Genomic DNA, 24,638 nt, shown 5'->3' with positions numbered 1-24,638 from the left:
ATAGGAACGAGTGACACATATTAGCAAAAGCATGTGGGCATAGGACACAACCCTTGCCACACCCCCTTAACCGCTTCCAGACCGCCCACCGTACACTTAGGCAGGGCGGCGCCTGGCTGGGCAAAATCACGTACATGTGTATAATTTTTGTGCACGCTGTGTAGGGGGCTTGCATGCACCGGCAATCAGCATCAAAGGGGTTGTAAACCTTCAGTGTTTTTCCCCTTAATACATTCTATGCATTAGGGTGAAAAACCTTCTTTGTCATTGCCGGCTAATGCCGCCAATTTGACATGCGATTTGACATGTCAAATCGCACCAGTATGAACCAGGGTGAAAGGTTTAGCTCTGTGAAACACTTTTTGAAAGATAAATAGTGCATTTTATATATGTAGCAAGGTCTCCGGCCTCCTTCAGCCTAATGAGGACCTCCAGGGCCAGAGATAGCTGACTCCTTCTGTATGTGGTTGGTTGTAAGGCATAGTGGGTGTAATGCAAGGTAGATTCATTGAGCGCCAGACACTTTTTGAATGCAAAGAGATTTTTATTTCTCTTGAAGCTCCACCCTAAAGTTGAACTTCCGCTCATCGGAACCCCCCCCCCCCCGGTGTCACATTCGTCACCTTTCAGGGGGGAGCGGGTGCAGATAGTATTTGCACCCACTTCCGGGAGTCCACTCTGCGGGGACCTGCAGGTAGTGCGTCATCACTCCCCCCCCCCCCCATTGTGTTCAGGGAAACACACAACACACGGCTTCCAGAACACAGCGGGAACCAGTGAGTGGGTACCAGTGAGCACGGCACAGCGTGACTCGCGAATGCGCCGTAGGTAACCGGGCAGTGAACCTGCAAAGCATCACTTCCTGGTTCCCTCACAGAGGATGGCGGTGGGGGCAACAGAGTGACGAGCGATTGCTCGTCTTCTGCTGCCGACGTCGCTGGACTCCAGGACAGGTAAATGTCCTAAGATTAAAAGTCAGCAGCTGCAGTATTTGTAGCTGCTGGCTTTTAATATGTTTTTTTACGGCGGAGCTCCGCTTTAACAAAACTTTGGGAAAACTGGGCAGGGCCAGGACACCCTTAGGTAGTTGCAATGTTAATTGTCAGACTCCGAGACTTCAACAGGAGCACAGCCATGCAGGGAAAAGCCTTAAGCAAGATTCCACATCTGCATATGTAGGAATGCTGTCTCCTATGGCAACAGTCTTTAACAGTTTCTAACACAAGGTATAACAGTTCCTTCACTTTCATTACAATCACTTCTTGCCATAGCGGCAAAAGAGAGAAGTGCAGCAATTACAGTGAAATCAATTGATCCCTAACAATGGGCCATGGTAGGTATACCTGGCAGGTAAATTTGGGAGACACCCTGCCTAAAAACCAGGGTGCTACATATACACCTATATAGATCAGATCAAATTGAGGGACAAATGAGGAACAATGAGGGACATTTTTTCTAATCATGGAATGGATGGTCCTTCAAAATCAGGGACAGTTGGGAGCATGGTCAATGGTGCTAATTCTGTTGTACAGTTGCTTTTGTGGTACTTACTATACAATGAACAAAAAATCTGCTTGTGCTGCTGTTGGAGAGTTTGTCCCCACATCCTGCCTGGTGAAACAACCTTGGCAGTAAGAGACAGATTTACAAAGCAAAGGTATTGCATTATGACGCCCATAATAAGAAAAAAAATACTATTAAAGCAAATGGAGGATTTGCAAAAAATAGCCAAACGGAGGGCCTGATCATGCGAACTGTGAACATGATGTGACCGGCTCCACTGCTTTCCTCCAGTCATGGAGCTGCCTCTGCTGTGGTGACCAAACATGAGGCTGTGGGGTCACTGTTGGCTCCACCATGCAACTTGAATTTTATAAATTGACTGCAAAATGGGATCTGCGGTGTGGGCAATCATTGCACATTATATATAATGGTTATAAATTAGACTCTAAAGCAGGGTATAAATGCACAGTTTTGTTCAACCAGCAGGCAGTTCCTGCTGAACTGGTCAAATTTTGGTGTGTGTATACCCTTCGAAAATCAGGTGAAATCTCTCTAAGGGTCGATTCACACCAGCGTGGCTATACCAGTGCAGCCCCACCGCACCTCCACTGCAAGACAAGGCAAAATGCTTATAGGTAGATTCAGAAAGAGTTAGGCCAGCTTATCAGTAGATAAGCCGACCTAACTCTGAATCTACGCCGCCGTATGTTTAAGCGTATGCTCAAACAGAGATACGCTTAAACAAAGCTAAGATAGGCCGACTTGCGGCATTCTATCTTAGCTTGCAATTTTTCGGATGGCCGCTAGGTGGCGCTTCCATTGCGGCCGGCGTAGATTATGTAAATGAGCTTTTACGCCGATTTCCGAACGTACGCCAGCCCGCCGCAGTCGAATTACGTCGTTTCCGTAAGGCCTTAGGCGGCCTAAAGTTATTCCACCTATGAAGTGAAATAACAATGTTAAAGTATGGCCGTCGTTTCCCGCCACGAGGTTCGAATGTTTTACGTCGTTTGCGCAAGTCGTCCGCGAATCGGGAGTTACGTCGTTTACGTCCACGTCAAAATCAATAGGCCCGTATGGCGTACTTAGCCGCAATGCGCACTGGGAAATGTAGGCGCCCGGCGCATGCGCAGTAGCAAAAAACAACAAAAAACGTGAGGTCAAGCCTCATTTCCATACAACACGCCCCCCTCCAACCAATTTGAATTAGGCGCCCTTACGCCCGCTCGTTTGAGGCTACGCCGCCATAGATTAGCAGGTAAGTAGATTGAAAATCACTACTAGCCTAACTAATTTACGGCGGTGTAGCCTAAACAGGCTAGGCTACGCCGCCCTAAACTTATGCCAATGTACCTGAATCTACCTATTTGTTTCTAGTGTGGCCGTTTCATACCACTGCATTTGGTGGTTTGCACTGAAAAAAGTACTGTGCGCCAAGCAATACATTAATATATATTTTTTTATTTAACCAGCGAGTTGAATAAAAAAAAAAAATTAACCACGTTCCCATCCATACATTCAATGTGGATGGGGGAATCCTTCCCACTGAGCCAATGTATTCTGCCGATGAGGAGCCTTCCCCCGCTGGCAAAATACAATGATCAGTGTTTCTGGCTATAGCCAGCAGCACTGATTGTTTCGGGAAAAACCTGACAGGCTAGTTGGATCAATAGAATTAGGTAGCCCATACATGGATTGAAATTTGTCCGATCCCTGCAAAAGCAGACAAATATTGATCCATGGCCAGCTTAAGAGCAAAGAATAGCACTCCTTCAATGATAAAAAGGGTCTGTACTTGTCCATCTGTGCTAATTAGTCAGCATGCTGTAGTTGAGGGGATGGGAACAGACACAAAAGGCTCAAATCCAGCAGTATCAGCATATCAGATGTTCTCCCTTGGCAAGGATAGCAGTTCAAAATGTTAAATGGGTTACTTACCGTATTTATCGACGTATTACACGCACAGGCGTATAACACGCACCCTAACTCTAAGAGGGAAGTTTCAGGAAAAAAACTTTCCACAGCCCCCTGCGTATAACACGCAGGCACAGTTTACCCTCCATTTTCAGGGGAAAAAAGTGAGTGTTATACGCCAATAAATACAGTAATTAATGTTAACAACGTATCATTTTAAAAACAAAATGTTGCTTTTCCATTAGACTGGAATTGTCCTTTAAATGATACAAAGAGAAAATTCTTACTTTGATAAGGACTCGTATTTGGCCAGTAGCTTTTGGTGACATGTAATACCAGAAGCTCAGTGTACAATTTTCTCCTGACTCCTTCCATGTGGCGCCTTTTATATGAGCCTTTTCACCACGCAGTCCAACCAAGGAAGTTTCCAGAGAAAGGAAGTGACCTTAAATAAAAGTCAGAGTAAATACATGGTAAAAGATTATTATGTTAGGCATTTGTTGTAACTTCCTCTAAAGCAGCCATTCTCAACCATCGTTTTGTGGAGCCCTGGGGTTCCTCCAGAGGTTGCTAATTTTTTTTTTTAGCTGAGCGACTGATTGACCAACACTACTTGGCAGAGCCAGGAGCATGACACCAATGATCTTTTCAGAGGGCATTCTGACCACCAATTAAGGGGGGCATTCTTTCCACTGGCCATGTAAAGGGCATTTTTCACACTTACCCACCAATGACTCGGTTTTAGCAGGGGTTCCATGAGACTTGAAAATTGTTTTGAGGGTTCCTCAGGGGTAAAAAGGTTGGGAAAGGCTGCTCTGGAGTTTAAAAGTGAACATGGCATCATCATTCTCTTGGAGAGAAAACAAGGGGTGGCATTACCATAGACAAGAGGGGCTTGGAGATTCTAGAAGTGACTGCCACTTGGGTAAGAAATTTGTCTGGATATGCAAAATGGAGAAAGTACTACATAGGGAATCAATGTCTGATTTAAGTCATTTTCTTAAAGGGTTTGTAAAGGTAAAACATGTTTTCCCTAAATAGCTTCCTTTACCTTAGTGCAGTCCTCCTTCACTTACCTCATCCTTCCATTTTGCTTTTAAATGTCCTTATTTCTTCTGAGAAATCCTCACTTCCTGTTCTTCTGTCTGTAACTACACACCATAATGCAAGGCTTTCTCCCTGGTGTGGAGAAAGCCTCTTGAGGGGGAGGGGGCGAGCAGGAGCGTCAGGACACTCTCTACTTTGCAGATAGAGAAAGGAGCTGTGTGTTAGTGGGCATCCTGACACTCCTGCTCGCCCCCTCCCCCCTCAAGAGGCTTTCTCCTCACCAGGAAGAAAGCCTCGCATTATGGTGTGTAGTTACAGACAGAAGAACAGGAAGTGAGGATTTCTCAGAAGAAATAAGGACATTTAAAAGCAAAATGGAAGGATGAGGTAAGTGAAGGAGGACTGCACTAAGGTAAAGGAAGCTATTTGGGGATTTTTTTTTACCTGTACAACCCCTTTAAGCTTTGGCACTACCATTAAATAGAACATTTTAAAACAAACACTATTGTGTGTATAAAGAAGAGAGAGAATCAAGACAGCAAAGTAACCAAAGTGGTTTTAGTTTACAGTGAGTGTCAGGAGGACTGAATAATAGAGTGCTAAGGAATATATAAGAATCCTGGCAGAAATACATGTTGTTTTCACAAGATCATACCTCATTGTTCTTCTGCGAGTAGGAGAAAAACAAAATGAACAAGTTGCATGTCATCTGATCTTAGAGAAGTTTACAGCAACTTGCACAATATTGGCTGCCCCCTGCTTATCTCAGTTGTCTACCAAGGACATAAATACATTGGGGTTGATTTACTAAGGACAAATAGACTGTGCACTTTGCAGTTGTACTCTGCAAGAGCAGTTGCTCCAAAGCTTAGTAACTGAGCAGAAGTTCTGCTGACTACCCTCATCCAATCATGTGCTGTTTTTTTTAATGTCCCTAGCACGTGATTGGTTATTCTTTGCAAAGTGAAACTTTACCTAATTTACTAAGCTCTGGAGCAATTGCAGTCTATTTGCCTTTAGTAAATCTTCCTCAAAGTGTTATCTCCAGCAGAAAGATACCAGCACAATGACTGGTTTGTATTTTGCAAAAGAAAAATGGGCATTGATGATGGAAACACACCTCTGGGTCTAATGCTAGATGTCCCTGTAGACATTAAAAATGGTTCACCTAATCTGAGCAGATATGACCAGATTAAATAATCAAATAGTCTCCACTTTGATTTTAGATTAAATGTTACAGATTATATATTTTTTTTAAATATGTGGCACCCTCGTCCCAAAGCAGGGATACAGGTAAATCTAGTTGTAGAAGACATTTGGCCTAGGGGGCAAGATGTTTAAAAATAGTTTTAAAGTGGTTCTAAAGCTTTGTGTTTTCTCACCTTAATGCATCCCCCCCCCGAACCCCCGTTTTACTTACCTGAGCCCCCAACTTCCGTGGGCATGTACCCGCGTTGATTTCTAAAAGGGCCATCGGCTGTTCATTGGTTAGATTAATAGAAGCGCAGCCATTGGCTCCCGCTGCTGTCAATCAAATCAATGACGCCGCGCGCTGGGGGCCAGGACCGAGTCATACACTTGGCGACTATGGCCGCCGAGTGTATCACACGGGACCGTGCCCGCAAGGTAACACCCTCGAGCGTTTCCCAGAGGGAGTTAGCTCTTGTGGGGTGGAGCCGCAAGAGCTGCCATGGGACCCCAGAAGAGGACGATCAGGGCCACTCTGTGCAAAACGAACTGCACAGTGGAGGTAAGTATGACATGTCTGTTTTTTTAAACTGAACCCATACAACCCCTTTAAGCTGGCCATAGATTAATCAAAATTTGGCTGGTTCAGAAGGACCTATAGATTGACTTCTCACAAATGGGCTTGTTGAAATAATTTGTGTTCAATGAGCGCTGCAGCTGCAGCGCTGATCAGTGTATCCTAACAGCAGAGAAGTACCCACTGTCAAAATACAACAGCCTAGCAGGGAGGATTTCCCCATCCACCTCGAATGTGCAAATGGTGGAACCTGTTCAGATTTTTTTGATCGCTGGCTGGGCAAAAAAAAGTGATCTAACTATGGCCAGCTTTACCTGTTTCCGTACAAAACAGAAGTTTATTCTTTTTCCTTTCACTGAAAATAACAGATACCAAAAAAAAATGTAAGGTTACCAGCATAATAGATTTAATTCCGATCTAAAATATAATACATTGGAAATGACTGAAGCCATTGCCTGGAGCTGCTTGATCTATAGGATGTTGGAAACTCTACTGCCGTTGGCAAAATAGCATTGTGGACCATTATAAATTGTCTCTATGTATGTGCCTATTAACTTATTAAAAAGCAAAAATGTAACTATTTCTGCTTTAGTATCTTTGCAAGAATACATCATTAAAATGTCTCAGTGCTGAAATGTCAGTGCTATCATTCAGAGAAATGCAGGAATTGGAAAAGTCAATGTAAATGTATTCAAAATTATGTAATGGGGCCACACACAACCTTAAAAATCTTTTCAAGTTAGGAATGATGAATTCACAAAGTGTGTTATTTATCTATCGCCATAAACATGACATTAAGACTCATTTATTGGAGCAGAGATGAGAGCAATGACAATATACAAAGTTACCTGAATTCATGCTTAGTAATGCATTTAGTGTATCTAAACTAAGAAAACTGCTACCGAATTTTTGAACTTCCAATATACATTTGTATTCCTGGCAACACAGCTAGTAAAACAAGGATGGAGATGACAGCCACAAAAGTAGGACACCAACGAGGACTTCCCAATTTCAAGGCTGAAACCTTAAAATAAAGTTGTAGCTCACCTTCCTCACTTCCCGTTGTGTGGTCCACAGTCTGAGGTTTCAGAGTTTGTGAAGAGTTTCCTCCTAATATCCAATCAAAGTTGTCTGCCAAGGAGTTCTGCCAACCACAGAGCCCATCTTCAAATGTGCAGGAAGTGCCACAGTCTCCCTCATCTGTGTTATCCCCACAGTTATCCACAAAGTCACATCGCTCTTCTGGCCTGTAACATCTCCTATTTTTACAAATCAGGAAACCCGGTGGACAAAAGCCTGGGGAGACAAACACAGACATCCAAAGGAATTCAGTAGATGTTGCATTGAGTTAATTAAAATAAGTTAAAGTGATTGTAAAGGCAGAAGATTTTTTTATTATCTTAATGCATTCTATGTTTGGGGTCGTTGTCCTGCTGGAAGGTGAACCTCCGCCCCAGTCTCAAGTCTTTTGCAGACTCTAACGGGTTTTCTTCTAAGATTGCCCTGTATTTGGCTCCATCCATCTTACCATCAACTCAGGCCACCTTCCCTGTCCCTGCTGAAGAAAAGCATCCCCACAACATGATGCTGCCACCACCATGTTTCACGGTGGGGATGGTGTATTTAGGGTGATGTGCAGTGTTAGTTTTCCACCACACTATGGCCCAGATTCAGATACATCGGCGCATATTTCTGCCGGTGTAGCGCATCTCATATGCGCTACGCCGACGTAACACAGAGAGGCAAGCACAGTATTCACAAAGCACTTGCTCCCAACGTTGCGCTGGCGTAACGTAAAATCGTAGGCGTAAGCCGGCCTAATTCAAAGTTGGTGGAAGTGGGCGTGATCCATTTAAATGAAGCGTGACCCCATGCAAACGAACAGCGCCGTCCCGTGGACGTATCCCAATGCGCATGCTCAGAATCACGTCGAATATACTCCCTAAGATACGACGGCTCAAGGCCTACGGCGTGAACGTAACCTATGCCCAGCCCTATTCACGTACTACTACGTAAAATACGACGGCCCATACCTTAACATAACTTACACCTGCTTTATGAGGCTAGACTTTACGCCGGACGTACGACTTAAGTAAACCGTGTATATGAATGCACCGGGCGCAAGTCTGTTCGTGAATCGGCGTATCTCACTCATTTGCATATTTGCAATGAGGCGGCCAGCGTAAATATGCGCCCAAGATAAGCCGGCGTAGGAAAGTTATGTCGGTCGGAGGAAGCCTATTTTCAGGCGTATCTAGTTCTATGGGCATGGCGCATAGATCCGACGGCGCACATTTACACTTACGCGGCGTATCTTGAGATACGTCAGCGTAAGTGCTACGTGAATCCCGGCCATTGCCATAGTGTTTTGCTTTTAGGTCAAAAAGAAAAATTTTGGTCTCATCTGACCAGAGCACCTTCTTCAACACATTTGCTGTGTTCCCCACATGGCTTCTCACAGACTGCAAATGGGACTTCTTATGGCTTTCTTTCAACAATGGCTTTCTTCTTACCACTCTTCTAAAAAGGCCAGATTTGTGGAGTGCACAGATAATAGTTGTCCTGTGGACAGATTCTCCCTCCTGAACTGTGGATCTCTGCAGCTCCTCCAGAGTTCCCATGGGCCTCTTCTCTGCTTCTCTGATTAACCTCCCTGGCGGTATGATTCTTTCAGAAAAAACATGCTGAAAGCAGTACCATTATTTGCAAGGAAATTTGGCGTTTTATATTGTAGGTCTGTCATTTTTAGAAATAACTCACTTAAATCTGACCAAACAAGCTTCTAATAGGCATCCCGGGTATGACATTTTTTTAAAAACAAAATTATAAATTATAATATAATAAATAATTATAAATAATTATAACAAATAATAATATAATTATAATAAAAATTATTCAATAATGTAATCAAATCAAAATCACTGAAATTTGCTCAGTTGCAGAATTGTTGCTGTCATTATTTTTTTTTTTTTATGACGAATTTCCCCACAAATCGCTATCGCACAATTCTGCAAGTGATTATAATTTATTATCGCTGTTTTTTAGCTGATCTAAAACTATTTTTGACATAAAGGGACACTTTTGGTTGCTATGGACAATCTACAGTTTGCAGGGAGAAAGAACAGTTTTTATTATATAAAAGTACATGTAGGACACTGGGCAGACCACTAGGGACAAGGGGGGTGTGTTTTTTTTACATACAGTACTGTAATCTATAAGATTACAGTATACTGTATGTATAGTGTTTGTTTACTTTTTTGAATTTGGCGCCGTTCTCCGTCCCCGTGCGTCGTAACGTCGCAGGGAACGGAGATCGGCGTCACACGGAGGCACTGTGTGAATCGAGCGAGGTCCCGCTCGCTCACACAGCGCGGTGGCATCGCTGGATCCAGGGACAAGGTAAGTAAAACTCCCTGTACATCCAGCGAGGCGAGCCCGAGTCTGACTCGGGGTTACCGATCCTAGCCCAAAAATCTCACCCCGAGTCAGACTCGGGAACACCGCCCAGGAGGTTAATGTTCTCCTTGCCCGGCCTGTCAGTTTAGGTGGTCTTGGTAGGTTTGCAGTTGTGCCATACTCTTTCCATTTTCAGATGATGGATTGAACAGTGTTCCATGAGATGTTCAAAGCTTGGGATATTTTTTTATAACCTAACCCTGCTTCAAACTTCTCTACAACTTTATCTATAAACTATCTGATGTGTTATTTTGCCTTCATGATGCTGTTTGTTCACTAAGGTTCTCTAACAAACCTCTGAGGGCTTCACAGAACAGGTGTATTTATACTAAAATTTAATTACACACAGGTGGACCATATTTACTAACTAGGTGACTTCTGAAGGCAATTGGTTCCACTAGATTCTAGTTAGGGGTATTAGAATAAAGGGGGCTGAATACAAATGCATGCCACACTTTTTAGATATTTATTTGTAGAAATTTAAATAAACCATTTATAATTTTCCTTCCACTTCACAATTATGTGCCACTTTGTGTTGGTCTATCACAGGGGTCTCCAAACCCTGGCCCGCTTGTATGTTCTATCTGGCCCACAGCTCATTCAGATACTGCCAAGACTGCAGGGTCAGAATTGCCGGTCTGCTTGCTTCAACCTCCCTCTGTGGGTTTTAGGCAGGCTCAGAGGCGTATCTAGTCAAAATGGCGCCTATGGCAAGCACTGAAACTGCGCCCCCCTCAAAACATTTGAAACCCATCTTTCAGATAACCATAACAAAAAAACACCTAACAAAACTACAAGTCAAGTTCTTTAATCTTTCAATTAACAAATTATGGATTAGCACTACATAAAAATTACAACTGCATACGCTTCTATACTGTGTACTTGCCTCAATCCAAGGCACCGAGTGTGATTTCTGTCTGCAATCAAATTCCTTTGCTATATGCATGAGTCACTTCTGATCATTAAAGGGTCACTAAAGGAAAAACTTTTTTTAGCTGAAATGACTGTTTACAGGGCATAGAGACATAATAGTTAACTGATTCCTTTTAAAAATGATTAAAAATAGATAAAAAAACAATCATATAATGTGCCTGCAGTGTAGTTTCGTTTTTGCTGTTGTTTGCTGGTTCTCTGATGTACAGAGAGCCACTAGAGGGCAGTCAGCCAATAGAGAGCAGTGATACTTTGTCTAAAACTCCTCAGCACCAATCCAGTTTCGTTTTACACACAGCTCCTTGATTAGTGACCACCGTGAGAAATCTCCCAGCACTGTGGTTATCAGGAAACAGGCAACCAGGAAGTGTCCAGAACAGAGAGGATTTACAGCAACATGAAAGCAAAAACGAACAATGAGGACATGAAACCAGGACTGCAGTAAGGTAAAGGAAGCTATTTAGCTAAAAAAAAAAAATCCTTTAGTGACTCTTTAATGCCGACACCAGGGAATCCCAGGGGATGGCCCTGCCCACCTTCCAGCACACAGCAGATGGCTGACAGCCTTAGCTGTGCCTGTTTCCCTATGATACTGTGTAGATGGGTGTGAACATTCCCTCCACTCAAATCTCAGATTACACTCAGCTCCCTGAGTGTAGTTTTAGGAAGGTCATGCCAGTATGTCGAATGGTGCATTGGGAAAAATATCTGTTCTTGAATCCCAACTGCATTCCTGCTTATGTGATTGTATTTGATATGATCGTTGGTCACCAACCTGACTTTGCACCACATCTGTGCTTCAGTCATCTCCAGCCTGCAGTTGCTTAGTTGACACTCCTGCCTGCACGCCTGCTCCAGGTCTCAGCTTACATGACAGTCTACCATCTGTTCGCTGTTCCTGTGATTGTCACTTGCTGCTGCGGAGTATGGCCTGGTCTTCCTGTGTCCACTTTATCATCTTCGGTGGGGAAGCTACACAGCGATGACCAGTTCGGATGTGCCAGTGCCTGTCTTTCTATGCCAGTTGCTTGCAAGAACTAGGAGGCATTCGGGCAGCTTTGTGCCCTTGTACCACCTGTATACTTTACCAGGGGCCCTAAACCAGAGGTGAAAGAGAGGCCATCCTCATCTCTTCAGGCTTCTTCACCAGGTACACGACAGCCAGGCTATACTATATTTCAATGGAAAGAGCTAGCACTTAGCAAAATATATATGAAAATGTTATAATCTTAACCAAACCAATTGATTAAAAACATGCATCAGAACAATTCTAAATCAAGGTTTGATTTCTAAGACAATCTAAAAAGACATAGACATGTGTTACCTTTCATGGGCCAGGTCTTGTGAGATTCAGAAACAGAAGTGGAGGATGGAATGCAGTCATTAGACATAACTAAGTCATCCAAAGCGATGTCCCCTCTTTGATCTTTGCCCACTTTCCCTTCAAATGTGACATAAAAATCCTCTCTAAGTTCGTGGAGTTCCAACTCCTTCCTCTGCCAGAAATTCCCCTGGTCCCTGGTCAGGTTAAAAAGCAGCACCTTCTGTCCGCTCACTGTCACCTGATGTATGGTTAGCGAGCCAATTCCCTCTCCATACATGTGAAAGTAAAAGATCAGCTATGAAAGAGAACACAGACAAGAGGGAATGAGATCAGCAATCATATACTGATAATACAGGAGATTTGGAGGCATAGTTTTATATATATATATATATATATATATATATATATATATATAAAATCAAACTGAAAACATATAACGCTGTGGGTTGCTTGTAGGGTTGTCCAGATACCGATACCAGTATCGGTATCGGGACCGATACCGAGTATTTGCGGGAGTACTCGTACTCGCGCAAATACCCCCGATACCTAAATAGAATACTTTCCCCCCCTTTCCCCCCCCCCCCCGCCGCTCCTGCCGCATCGTGCCGCCGCATCGAGGGACATGGCTAGAGGGACATTGCTGCATATGTGAGGGACATGGCTAGAGGGACATTGCTGCATATGTGAGGGACATTGCTGCATATGTGAGGGACATTGCTGCATATGTGAGGGACATTGCTGCATATGTGAGGGACATGGCTGCATATGTGAGGGACATGGCTAGAGGGACATTGCTGCATATGTGAGGGACATGGCTGCATATGTGAGGGACATGGCTAGAGGGACATTGCTGCATATGTGAGGGACATGGCTAGAGGGACATGGCTGCATATGTGAGAGACATGGCTAGAGGGACATGGCTGCATATGTGGGGGACATGGCTGCATATGGGGGGGGACATGGCTGCATTTGGGGACACATTTAAAAAAAGTATCGGTATTCGGTATCGGCGACTACTTGAAAAAAAGTATCGGTACTTGTACTCGGTCCTAAAAAAGTGGTATCGGGACAACCCTAGTTGCTTGTTAGCATATGCAATAGAGGAAGTTAGGCTAGGATTCTTATTTGCAGCACAGAATATGCGGTGAATCTACACAAGCAGCACCAGGAAAATGAATCCCTGTATTTAATAGGAAAGCTATCTAAATCCCCCAAAAATATATATATTGCAGCCTACCCTTCCATGAAATGTTTTGATATATATGTTTTCATGTTTTTATCCTTTATTTTCACCTAGTGATCCTAAGGTCTAATGCACACTGGACATTATAAAAAAAAGTCAGTAATGTTAGCTGTATAAAGCTGTAGCTGCAGAGTGAGTTCTTCAACGTTTTTGCACTGTAGCGTTTTTTAGCCTTTTTTTTTTTGCAAAACTATACTCCCATAAAGCATCAAAAAATGCATTAGTGTGAATGGAGTTAAAGTAAAAGTAAAAATATATATACATATATGTATATATAGTATATAATATAAAATATAATAATAAATACACCCAGAAGTAGGATATATGGGCATTTTAACTAGGAGTCAGACATTTTGGGGGGGGGGGGGGGGGGGGGTGCAAAGAAACTGAAAAATTCTTAAAAAAAAGCCCCATCTATTGCAGCCACTGTGCTATTAAACCCAGCCACTGTGCCCATCAAACGCAACCAGTGTGCCCATCAAACGCAGCCACTGTGCCCATCAACAGCAGCAACTGTGCCATCAAACACTGTCACTGTGCCATCAAACGCTGTCACTGTGCCCATCAAATGCTGCCACTGTGCCCATCGAATGCTGCCACTGTGCCCTGCCCACCCGCTGTCTGCCCGGCACTTACCCTGTCTCGGTGGGGAATCGGGTGACGGTGGCGGGGGCGAGCGGTGTCCTCCATGCTCCGCCGTGTCCTTGATGTCTTCTCTCGCCCGCTCCTCCCGTCCTCTCCTATGATTTGATGGGTAACAGACCCGAGCACCTGATTGGCGGAGAGGCGGTTCAGTGTTAGGAAAGCGAATATTCGTTCACTTTTCTAACACAGCAGGGTGAACTGCTCGCTGTTTACCTTTTTTGATGCCGCAGTAGAGTACTGTACTGTACATCCTTGTGCACACTTGCTATAAAGCTTTTTTGTGTGCTTTTTATCAAATTCTGTACCTTTCTGGACTTTCAGTATGGCTCCAAAGAAAATTCAGAGCAAGAATGGTGGTAAGAAGAAAGTGCAGAACCGTAATGAAGGTGACAAGACTGTTCAGAGCAAGCATGTTGTTGAAAAGAAAGTGCTGAGCGGTAATGAAGGTGACAAGAATGTTCAGAGCGGTAATGAAGATGACAAGAATTTGCAGAGCAGTAATGCAGGTGACAAGAATGTGCAGAGCAGTAATGAAGGTGACAAGAATGTGCAGAGCGGTAATGAAGGTGACAAGAATTTGCAGAGCGGTAATGCAGGTGACAAGAAGGTGCAGAGCAGTAATGCAAGTGACAAGAATGTACAGAGCAGTAATGAAGGCGACAAGAATGTGCAGAGCGGTAATGAAGGCGACAAGAATGTGCAGAGCGGTAATGAAGGCGACAAGAATGTGCAGAGCGGTAATGCAGGTGACAAGAACCCGCCTTCCTCTATGCCAGAAGTCGTCTCAAGTGAGCTTAGTGTAAGGCCGCGTACAGACGAGCATACATGTACGATGAAACCGGTCCGCCGGACCGTTTTCACCGTACATGTCTGCCCGGGGATTTCTGTATGGTGGCTGTACTCACCATCATACAGAAATCCGCGCGTAAACAATACGCGGGGCGTGTCCGCGCCGTCGCCGCGACGATGACGCGGCGACGTGGGCGGCCCTGCCAGTTCAATGCTTCCACGCATGCGTCGAAGTCATTCGACGCATGCGAGGGATGGCGGGCGCTCGGACATGTACGGTAGGTCTGTACAGACGACCGAACATGTCCGAGCGGGCAGGATTTCAGCGGGCTGTTTTAAAACAAGTCCAGAAATATTTGCCCGCTGGAAAAAGGCCCGGCGGGCAAATGTATGCTGGAATCCTGTCCGCTCGGGCCTACACGACCGAACATGTCAGCAGACATGTTCGGTCGTGTGTACAGCCCATTAGTGTTCCCTCTCTTCATACTGTACTGTAATTTGTTTCCTATTTTTGTGGTTCAAAAACAAAAAAGAAAAGTTCAGAACGGATTAACCTGATTCAAATTGAACCCTATGGAAAAATTTGCTTTGGTTCGCAACCAATGCAAAACTCTGGTGTTTGTAAAAAGAGATCCGCTTGCCACCTTCTCACTGTATCTGTACTGTTGACAAATGGGGGGTGTAGAAGATGGCAGGTAAAGAACGTCACTTCCATTACAGGATATGACAGGTCGCCTAATCTGATGGAACACTGGCATCGGCTGGAGGACACAGCGAGGATTGCAGGGACAAGGTAAGTATCACTACAGTGTAGGGTTGTCCCGATACCGATACTAGTATCGGTATCGGGACTGATTCCGAGTATTTGCGGGAGTACTCGTACTCCCGCAAATACCCCTGATACCGAAATAGAATACTCCCCCCCTCCGCCGCCGTTACGCCGCATCCTGCCGCCGTTACGCCGCATCCCGCCGCCGTTACGCCGCATCCCCGCTGCCGCCGACTGGTTAATACGCGCGGGGAACATTACAGCTTTCATTTGAATGGCTGGTGTGTTTCCCGCCGCGCCGCGTATAGACACTCCCCCTTGCTCGGGTGAACTGTCCAATCCCGAGCAAGGGGGAGTGTCTATACGCAGTGCGGCGCGAATCATTACAGCTATTCAAATGAAAGCTGTAATGTTCCCCGCGCGTATTAACCAGTCGGCTGGAGCGGGATGCAGGTAAGGGGGACATGGCTGGATATGGGGGGAGACATGGCTGCATATGGGGGACATGGCTGGATATGGGGGGAGACATGGCTGCATATGGGGGACATGGCTGGATATGGGGGGGAGACATGGCTGCATAGGGGGGGACATGGCTGGATATGGGGGGAGACATGGCTGCATATGGGGGACATGGCTGGATATGGAGGGGAGACATGGCTGCATATGGGGGAAATGGCTGCATGGGGGGGGGACATGGCTGGATATGGGGGGAGACATGGCTGCATATGGGGGGGAGACATGGCTGCATATGGGGGACATGGCTGGATATGGGGGGAGACATGGCTGCATATGGGGGGACATGGCTGCATGGGGGGGGGGGACATGGCTGGATATGGGGAGACATGGCTGGATATGGGGGGGGACATGGCTGCATATGGGGGGACATGGCTGGATATGGGGGGAGACATGGCTGGATATGGGGGGAAACATGGCTGCATCTGTGGGGGGACATGGCTGCATTTGTGCGTGGACATGGCTGCATTTGGGGACACATTTAAAAAAAAGTATCGGTATTCGGTATCGGCAAGTACTTGAAAAAAAGTATCGGTACTTGTACTCAGTCCTAAAAGAGTGGTATCGGGACAACCCTACTACAGTGTAATCCCAAGTGTTACTGCTTTTGGTACTGAAAATTAACCCCGAGCCACATTCAGGATTCCCGCCAGGAAGGTTAAAGGGGCTCAAAGGGTTTGGTATAGAATTTTTATTTTAGGTTTCCCCCATTAACATTTAGAGCAGATCCTCACCTAGGGTAGAGGTCTGCTATACATGAATACAATCCCTGGCCAAGCAGAATTATACAGCAGGGAGTCGTCATTTGCCAGCAATTCAAACACACTTTTTCCTTTGTAAATGTCAGTTTTGTCCATATTTAATGGAGTTTTGCCTTTTTGATGTTTCACTTTAAACATTACTAAAATCAGTTTGGATTTTTATGTTTTCTCACTTTTGTATATGTCCCCCATGGCAGTGCCAAGCCCCTCATGCCATTTGTTTGTCAAGCTCTTGACTATTGATCTAGAAAATTTTCAGAACTAATTCTTAATATTTGTCTCCCATTGACTTTAATAGGCTACAGATTGAAGATTTAAACTTTTCTCTTGTTCACCGAAGCAGCCCCAAGCTGGATCCAGGTGTGTTCAGCTCATCACTAGTTATAAGAAATAAGCCACATGTAAACTACATGGACTATAAAACATACCTTGCAGTTTCTACTCCACTTGCTCACCAATGGCCCAGAAAGTTTGGCTACTTGGCCCAGTAATTGAGGAAACGAGGTTTCAATAAAAATGTAACTCCCAGCTGGATTTTGCAGAGAATGATCAGTGACGGGTCCAGTGGCAAGCGTTGGGGTGCTGCCAGCTCGTAGGCTCCAATCAAATTCATCATCTTGATCTTGTTTCCAGCTGCAAAGGTTGAACTCAAAGTTGCAGCGTCCAAGATAGCCACCTAGAAACGTTAAAGAGAATGAACTACCTGTTCAATGTTTCTATCACTAAAACATGTAATAAAGATACAGTTTTAAGTTCTGACTGCACATTCAAAAAGTCAATGGGGTGCCTTAATGCAAAGAACACTACTGCACAAAAAACACACATCAACATATATGTTAATGCACATAGACATGTGTACCGTAAACCCCAAAACAATAATTCGCCAGAGTGGGGATCGAAAGTTTGGGCACCCCAGGTAAACATTTGTATTAATGTGCATAACGAAGCCAAGGAAAGATGGATAAATCTCCAAAAGGCATCAAATTACAAATTAGACATTCTTATAATATGTCAAAAAAAAGTTACATTTTATTTCCATCATTTACACTTTCAAAATTACAGAAAACAAAAAAATGGCATCTGCAAAAGTTTGGGCACCCTGCAGAATTTATAGCATGCACTGCCCCCTTTGCAAAGCTGAGACCTGCCAGTGTCATGGATTGTTCTCAATCATCGTCTGGGAAGACCAGGTGATGTCAATCTCAAAGGTTTTAAATGCCCAGACTCATCTGACCTTGCCCCAACAATCAGCACCATGGGTTCTTCTAAGCAGTTGTCTAGAAAACTGAAACTGAAAATAGTTGACGCTCAAAAAGCTGGAGAAGGCTATAAGAAGATAGCAAAGCGTTTTCAGATGTCAATATCCTCTGTTCGGAATGTAATTAAGAAATGGCAGTCATCAGGAACAGACAGAACAGCTCGCAGGATTGTGAGAAAAGCAATTCAAAACCCACGTTTGACTGCACGATCCCTCCAGAAAGATCTTGCAAACACTGGAGTTGTGGTACACTATTCCACTATACAGAGATACTTGTACAAATATGGTCTTAATGGAAGAGTCATCAGAAGAAAACCTCTTCTATGCCCTCACCACAAAAATCAGCGTTTGAACTTTGCAAATGAACATATAGACAAGCCTGATGCATTTTGGAAACAAGTTCTGTGGACCGATGAGGTTAAAATAGAACTTTTTGCCCAGAATGAGCAAAGGTACGTTTGGAGAAGAAAGGGCACAGAATTTAATGAAAACTGTTAAGCATGGGGGTGGATCAATCATGCTTTGGGGTTGTATTGCAGCCAGTGGCACAGGGAACATTTCACGAGTAGAAGGAAAAATGGATTCAATAAAATTTCAGCAAATTTTGGATGGTAACTTGATGCCATCTGTGAAAAAGCTGAAGTTAAAGAGAGGATGGCTTCTACAAATGGATAATGATCCTAAACACACCTCAAAATCCACAGGGGATTACATTAAGAGGCGTAAACTGAAGGTTTTGCCATGGCCTTCACAATCTCCTGACCTCAACATAATTGAAAATCTATGGATAGACCTTAAAAGAGCAGTGCGTGACAGACAGCCCAGATATCTAAAAAAACTGGAAGACTTTTGTAAGGAAGAATGGGCAAAGATACCTCAAACAAGAATTGAAAGACTCTTGGCTGGCTACAAAAAGCGTTTACAAGCTGTAAAGGGGGCAGTACAAGATATTAACTCTGCAGGGTGCCCAAACTTTTGCATACGTAATGTTTTTGTTTTCTGTCATTTTGAAAGTGTATATGATGGAAATAAAATCTAACTTTTTTTGACATATTATAAGAATGTCTAATCTGTAATTTGATGATTTTTGGAGATTTTTCCATCTTTCCTTGGCTTTGTTATGCACATTAATACAAATTTTTACCTGGGGTGCCCAAACTTTCGATCCCCACTGTATATGCCTGTTTACCAGTCCTTAGATTTTGTCACTGCATTTGTAAAATTGCAAAGGGCTCCTTCACGTTGATTTGCTCTTTAATGAGCAATCTGCATTAGGAACACTCTTTGGAGACAGGTAGTAAGGAGGCGTTGTGTATATCCCCGGCTGCTGCTTCTGCATCTAAAGGGGGGTAGCAGTTGGGGGGTGGTAAACGTTTGGCTAGCATGAATGAGCCTAAAGAGTCTTACCTTTATTATGTAAACTACAAGTCCAATCAATCCACTGTGTAATTGTCAGGGAAGGTTCCCCCTGCTGGTGTTACTGCTATGTTATCCTTGGGCTGCAGTACTGGCGTCCACCAGCGGGGCGTTCTTAGCAGTGTGGAGAACACAGCCCTTCCTGCGTTCAGGTGTGACCTGAATGCAATCAGCACGCCTCTATAAATACCCGGCGTGTGTAATCACTCCTCGCCCTGGTATCGTCATACCTCCTGGACCTGAGCTTGTATTTGACCCTGATTTCTGGACCTGATCCTGATCCTTATCCTTGATCCCTGCCTGGACTTGTCCTCCCTGTGTCCTGATTCCTGTTCCCTCTTGGATTCCTGCCCCGCAGCCTGTCCATCCATCCGCTCCCTGATCCGCTGTGTTCCCATCCTCACCCATCTGCTGACTTCCCCAGTGTATGACCTCGGCCTGGCTTCGTTTATGAATACGGTATTTCCCCTGATTGTATATGCTATTTTGTTACGCACTGGTTGTCTTCATTTATTTGTTAATAAACACCTTTTAACTTCACCGCATACATTGTGGGTCTCCTCTGTGCAGTCACACAGTACTGGTCTACTATACTCTCCTGACAGTATACCAGGGCCATCCCTGACCAGACGTGCCTGCATTGAGGAACCATCTTGTTGCGGTGCGTTTTTTGAAGATGGATTTCAATGAAATCACTTACTTTTCTCTGCTGGCAGAGGAGGATGAGGAATATTGTCGCCAGGTTTTTGAGGGATGGACAAGTGACCAGCTGATGGAAGCCATCCGATCAGCCCATTCCATGGTGGATCAGGGTTATATGTCTTATGATGATGTTCAGGCATTAATTCGGTTGTGTGTAAAGCCAGCTCTGTCATTTATCCCAGATGGTAGTGATGATTTCTCTCCCCCCTTCAGTCATGACCAAGTTGAATCCTTGATATGGTTATTAGAGGATGATCCAGTTTCTTTTGATGAACATTATTCCTCCTGTCCCCAGCAAAAGTTGTCTGAATGCATTTGTTCAGTGCAGTCTCTGATTAGGCAAGGTGTGTGTGAACCTGCTTTTGTTCAGCCTGTGCTGCAGGCCTGGTCAGATCTCCTGATTCCAGCAAATCCACCTGTTTCCAGCCCTGCCATTAACCACTCACCTTCCCAAAGATCCATCTGTCCATCACCAATGGCAACCCCAGTTGAAGCTCAGTATACACTGCTTCCCACCAGATGCCAATATCCAGTCTCTGCTCCCTGTACCTATCCTGCATACAACCCACCTGTCTCTTCTCAGCCGCCTACTAACCCACAAAAACTTCCTCCAGCTACTGTTCCCTCTACTCTGCCATATCCCAATCCTCCTTTCCAGTCCGCTGCACCCCTTACCTACAGAGCTTCTGTGGCTAAGCCCAAGAAAAAACGAAAGTTTTTCCCAACCAAGATGATCCTGCCAGTAACCCAACCTGTCTCCACACCAACCAACCTGCTCCAGTCTGCTTGCATGCCAGCTGAACCTGATTCTGCCAAACCTCTACCTGCTATGCGGCCAGTTTGCCAGCCTGATCCTGTATGCCAGCCTGAAGTTGCTGTGCCAGTTTGCCAGCCTGAAGTTGCTGTGCCAGTTTGCCAGCCTAAAGTTGCTGTGCCAGTTTGCCAGCCTAAAGTTGCTGTGCCAGTTTGCCAGCCTGAAGTTGCTGTGCCAGTTTGCCAGCCTGAAGTTGCTGTGCCAGTTTGCCAGCCTGAAGTTGCTGTGCCAGTTTGCCAGCCTGAAGTTGCTGTGCCAGTTTGCCAGCCTGAAGTTGCTGTTTCAGTGCCATCTGCCCTGCCTGTTTCAGTGCCATCTGCCCTGCCTGTTTCAGTGCCATCTGCCCTGCCTGTTTCAGTGCCATCTGCCCTGCCTGTTTCAGCGCCATCTGCCCTGCCTGTTTCAGTGCCATCTGCTGCCCAGTCTGAGGTGTCCCTGCCCGCTGCCCAGCTCGACGACCCAGAGTTTGCTGCCCAGCTCGACGTCCCGGAGCCTGCTGCCCAGCTCGACGACCCGGAGCCTGCTGCCCAGCTCGACGACCCGGAGCCTGCTGCCCAGCTCGACGACCCGGAGCCTGCTGCCCAGCTCGACGACCCGGAGCCTGCTGCCCAGCTCGACGACCCGGAGTCTGCTGCCCAGCTTGATTTGCCCCTATCTGCATCCCAGCTTGATGTACTTTTTGCCCAACTTAAGATTTCTGTACCCGCTGCCCAGCTTGAGCTGCACTTTGCCCTGTTAAAAGTCATGGACTTTCATCCGACCCAACCTGATGTGACTTTATCTGCTGCCCAGCTTGACACCACGGACTTTCCCCAGCAACATCTAATTGGAGCGTCCGGAGGCCGCTCCTTTGGGGGGGGGTACTGTCAGGGAAGGTTCCCCCTGCTGGTGTTACTGCTATGTTATCCTTGGGCTGCAGTACTGGCGTCCACCAGCGGGGCGTTCTTAGCAGTGTGGAGAACACAGCCCTTCCTGCGTTCAGGTGTGACCTGAATGCAATCAGCACGCCTCTATAAATACCCGGCGTGTGTAATCACTCCTCGCCCTGGTATCGTCATACCTCCTGGACCTGAGCTTGTATTTGACCCTGATTTCTGGACCTGATCCTGATCCTTATCCTTGATCCCTGCCTGGACTTGTCCTCCCTGTGTCCTGATTCCTGTTCTCTCTTGGATTCCTGCCCCGCAGCCTGTCCATCCATCCGCTCCCTGATCCGCTGTGTTCCCATCCTCACCCATCTGCTGACTTCCCCTGTGTATGACCTCGGCCTGGCTTCGTTTATGAATACGGTATTTCCCCTGATTGTATATGCTATTTTGTTACGCACTGGTTGTCTTCATTTATTTGTTAATAAACACCTTTTAACTTCACCGCATACATTGTGGGTCTCCTCTGTGCAGTCACACAGTACTGGTCTACTATACTCTCCTGACAGTAATGGACATGAACAAAAGCAGACCTGTTTGAAGTCCACGCACGGTGATGACCGTGGCTCTCTCCATAGATACGGTGGAGAAAGAGGTTTACCCAGTCCACACAGAGACAAGAAGTGTATTATTCCGGTGAGTAAATAGTATGAAAAAATAGAACAAATAATGAAATATTAAAACTAAAGTAGCCACCACAGTTAAGGACTCACAAGCTGTAATATGCTATAACCATAATCACATAACTGCAAAAATGAACAGTCACTTGGATCAGGTGTTGTGCTCTCAGTATCTCAGTAGCTTATTAGTTTCTTAGGGCTCATTCACACCATTGTACTGTGGCAGTGCTCACCTTACCCCAGCGCACCGTAAGGTCCATTACACACATTAGTGCAATTTACATATATCGGCAAATATACATTTATAGGCCTATAGATAGTCCTTTTTTGACAAATGGCACCCCAGTGAACTTAAAAGTGAATATAACAATGTATCACCCAATTTCTAGATTCATTCTATAAATCACTATTTCTAATCATAAACAGTATATGACATTGTGAACAATCAATAAGACAATTGGAAATATAGCAATAAAGGAAATAATGAAAAATAATGAAAAATGTGCAAACTGTATGTAATCCACCGCCAGTGTCCAATCAGAGCCCAAGGGCCATTCAATATATAGAACTTGTGACAAGTCAACGTACAGTGCTCCTGGGACACCTGACCACGGGAGTTCCAACTATTTACCAGAAGCATTTTATCTCTGTATTAATTAGAGATCAAAAGAGCTTTAACCAATGAATTGAATCCCTGTTAATTGTCCGCTAAAGACATCCTATTGTTAATGAAATGTGTAGGGTAGGGCTTGCGGACCATGATGTCATCACACCCAGCACTGTACAACAGCAGAGCATTGTTTGCTTTTTATGCAGAGATGTTTAGTGCCACGGTTTATTGGACTGGTACATGAATGGGGTAGACATATGTAGAGAGGTGCAGCGGATCCAGAGGGATTCAATTTATTGGTTAAAGCATGTACATTTGATCTTCTAATAATACAGCAATCAAATATTTCATACGTTTAGATTAGATGGTGCTCAGGCTCTGATTGGACACTGGGGGTGGACTTTATATGCAAATATTTCATGATTGTTCATGATTTTCAGGATGTAGCTTTATTTTTCATGATTTTCAGGATGTAGCTATAGGGGGTGCAAGAGTCACGGCTCCCCTGTCAAGTTTGTCTACACTTTTGTGAGCCGGAGTAGGGGAAAGGACCTGAGAGGCAGAGCTGGCAGTCCACGATACAGAAGACTACTTGCCTCTTAACTTTACATCTCCTCTATTCTACTCCTGTCTCCTGCATGTCTTTCAGCAGCTGCATAAGCAGGACCGGTTCTCCTATATGACTCCCCGTCAGCCCTCCTATCCAGCCAATAGTTAAGAGGCAAGCAGTCATCTGTTCCTAAGACCGGCAGCTCTACCCCCCGACTCTGGCTCCTGCTTCCTGCCTCAAGACTGTTTCGGAATAATAGGAGAAATGCTCCCTGACCCAAGGCCACTCCTGGTAAGCAACAAACTTTTTGTCACAGAAGAGCGAGTAGTGCTCCAAGTGTGCTGCTGACTGTCACTCTACTCGGCCTCCTATACTGCCCCCCCCTGGTCATGCTGTCCCCACATACTGCCCTCGACTACCCCCCTCCCGTCATGCTGTCCCCCCATACTGCCCTCCACTACCCCTCTTCCATCATGCTGTGCCCCCTGTGGAGAGGCGACCCCCAGGTCACAGTGTGTATTCGCACCTTCATCCTTGCTTTTGCAAATACAGACATGATTGCACACCTGTGGGCTGGGTTTATATTCCCCTCAGGAAGAGTGCTTAGGGCTCACACTTGGGAACAGCTCCACCCTACAGGCAGGTGGCCTGGTGTAGGAGTCGAGAGGGCTTTCAGATGTAGACGGCTCCACAAAAGAGAGAGACAGGCGGTCTCTGGGAGTCTAAGGCTGCAGGTAGCAGTCTGAGAGCGTATGTCTGCAGGAGGCAGATGTGGCAGGAGACCAAGCAGCACAAAGCTGAACTCCAGGAGGCAGTTTTGACTAAGTAAGAGTGAGTGAGCCTGGAGGCTGAAATACAGCAATCTTGGAACCCCCCTGCGAGGGAAGATTTTCTGTGACGTTTGTTTAGTTTAAATAAAATTGGGCTGCTATGCCCTAAAAAATACAGTCTGGACTGACCGGTGTTCCTTAAAACGCATACACCACTAGAGCATAATCACCCCGGATCGTTACACTCCATACTGCCCTCCACTACCCCCCTCCCATCATGCTGTCCCCCTCATACTGCCCTCCACTACCC

General features: G+C 45.2%; 1 protein-coding gene across 1 annotated transcript in view; it reads right to left on the bottom strand.

Annotated features, from left to right (window-relative positions):
- The window catches only part of MALRD1 (MAM and LDL receptor class A domain containing 1), a 529,217-nt gene that overhangs the window by 185,712 nt on the left and 318,867 nt on the right, over window positions 1-24,638 (bottom strand). Inside the window, exons 25-28 of the mRNA XM_040352491.1 lie at window positions 17,091-17,338; window positions 11,943-12,237; window positions 7,277-7,525; window positions 3,705-3,862 (exon numbers count right to left, since the gene is read on the bottom strand). Coding sequence (XP_040208425.1) covers window positions 3,705-3,862; window positions 7,277-7,525; window positions 11,943-12,237; window positions 17,091-17,338 — 950 coding nt within the window. The remainder of the gene's footprint in view (window positions 1-3,704; window positions 3,863-7,276; window positions 7,526-11,942; window positions 12,238-17,090; window positions 17,339-24,638) is intronic.

This window comes from Rana temporaria, chromosome 5 (assembly GCF_905171775.1).
Source record: "Rana temporaria chromosome 5, aRanTem1.1, whole genome shotgun sequence".
NCBI lineage: Eukaryota > Metazoa > Chordata > Amphibia > Anura > Ranidae > Rana > Rana temporaria.
The sequence above is the reverse complement of the archived record's forward strand: the minus strand, read 5'-3'. Positions and strand labels throughout refer to the sequence as shown.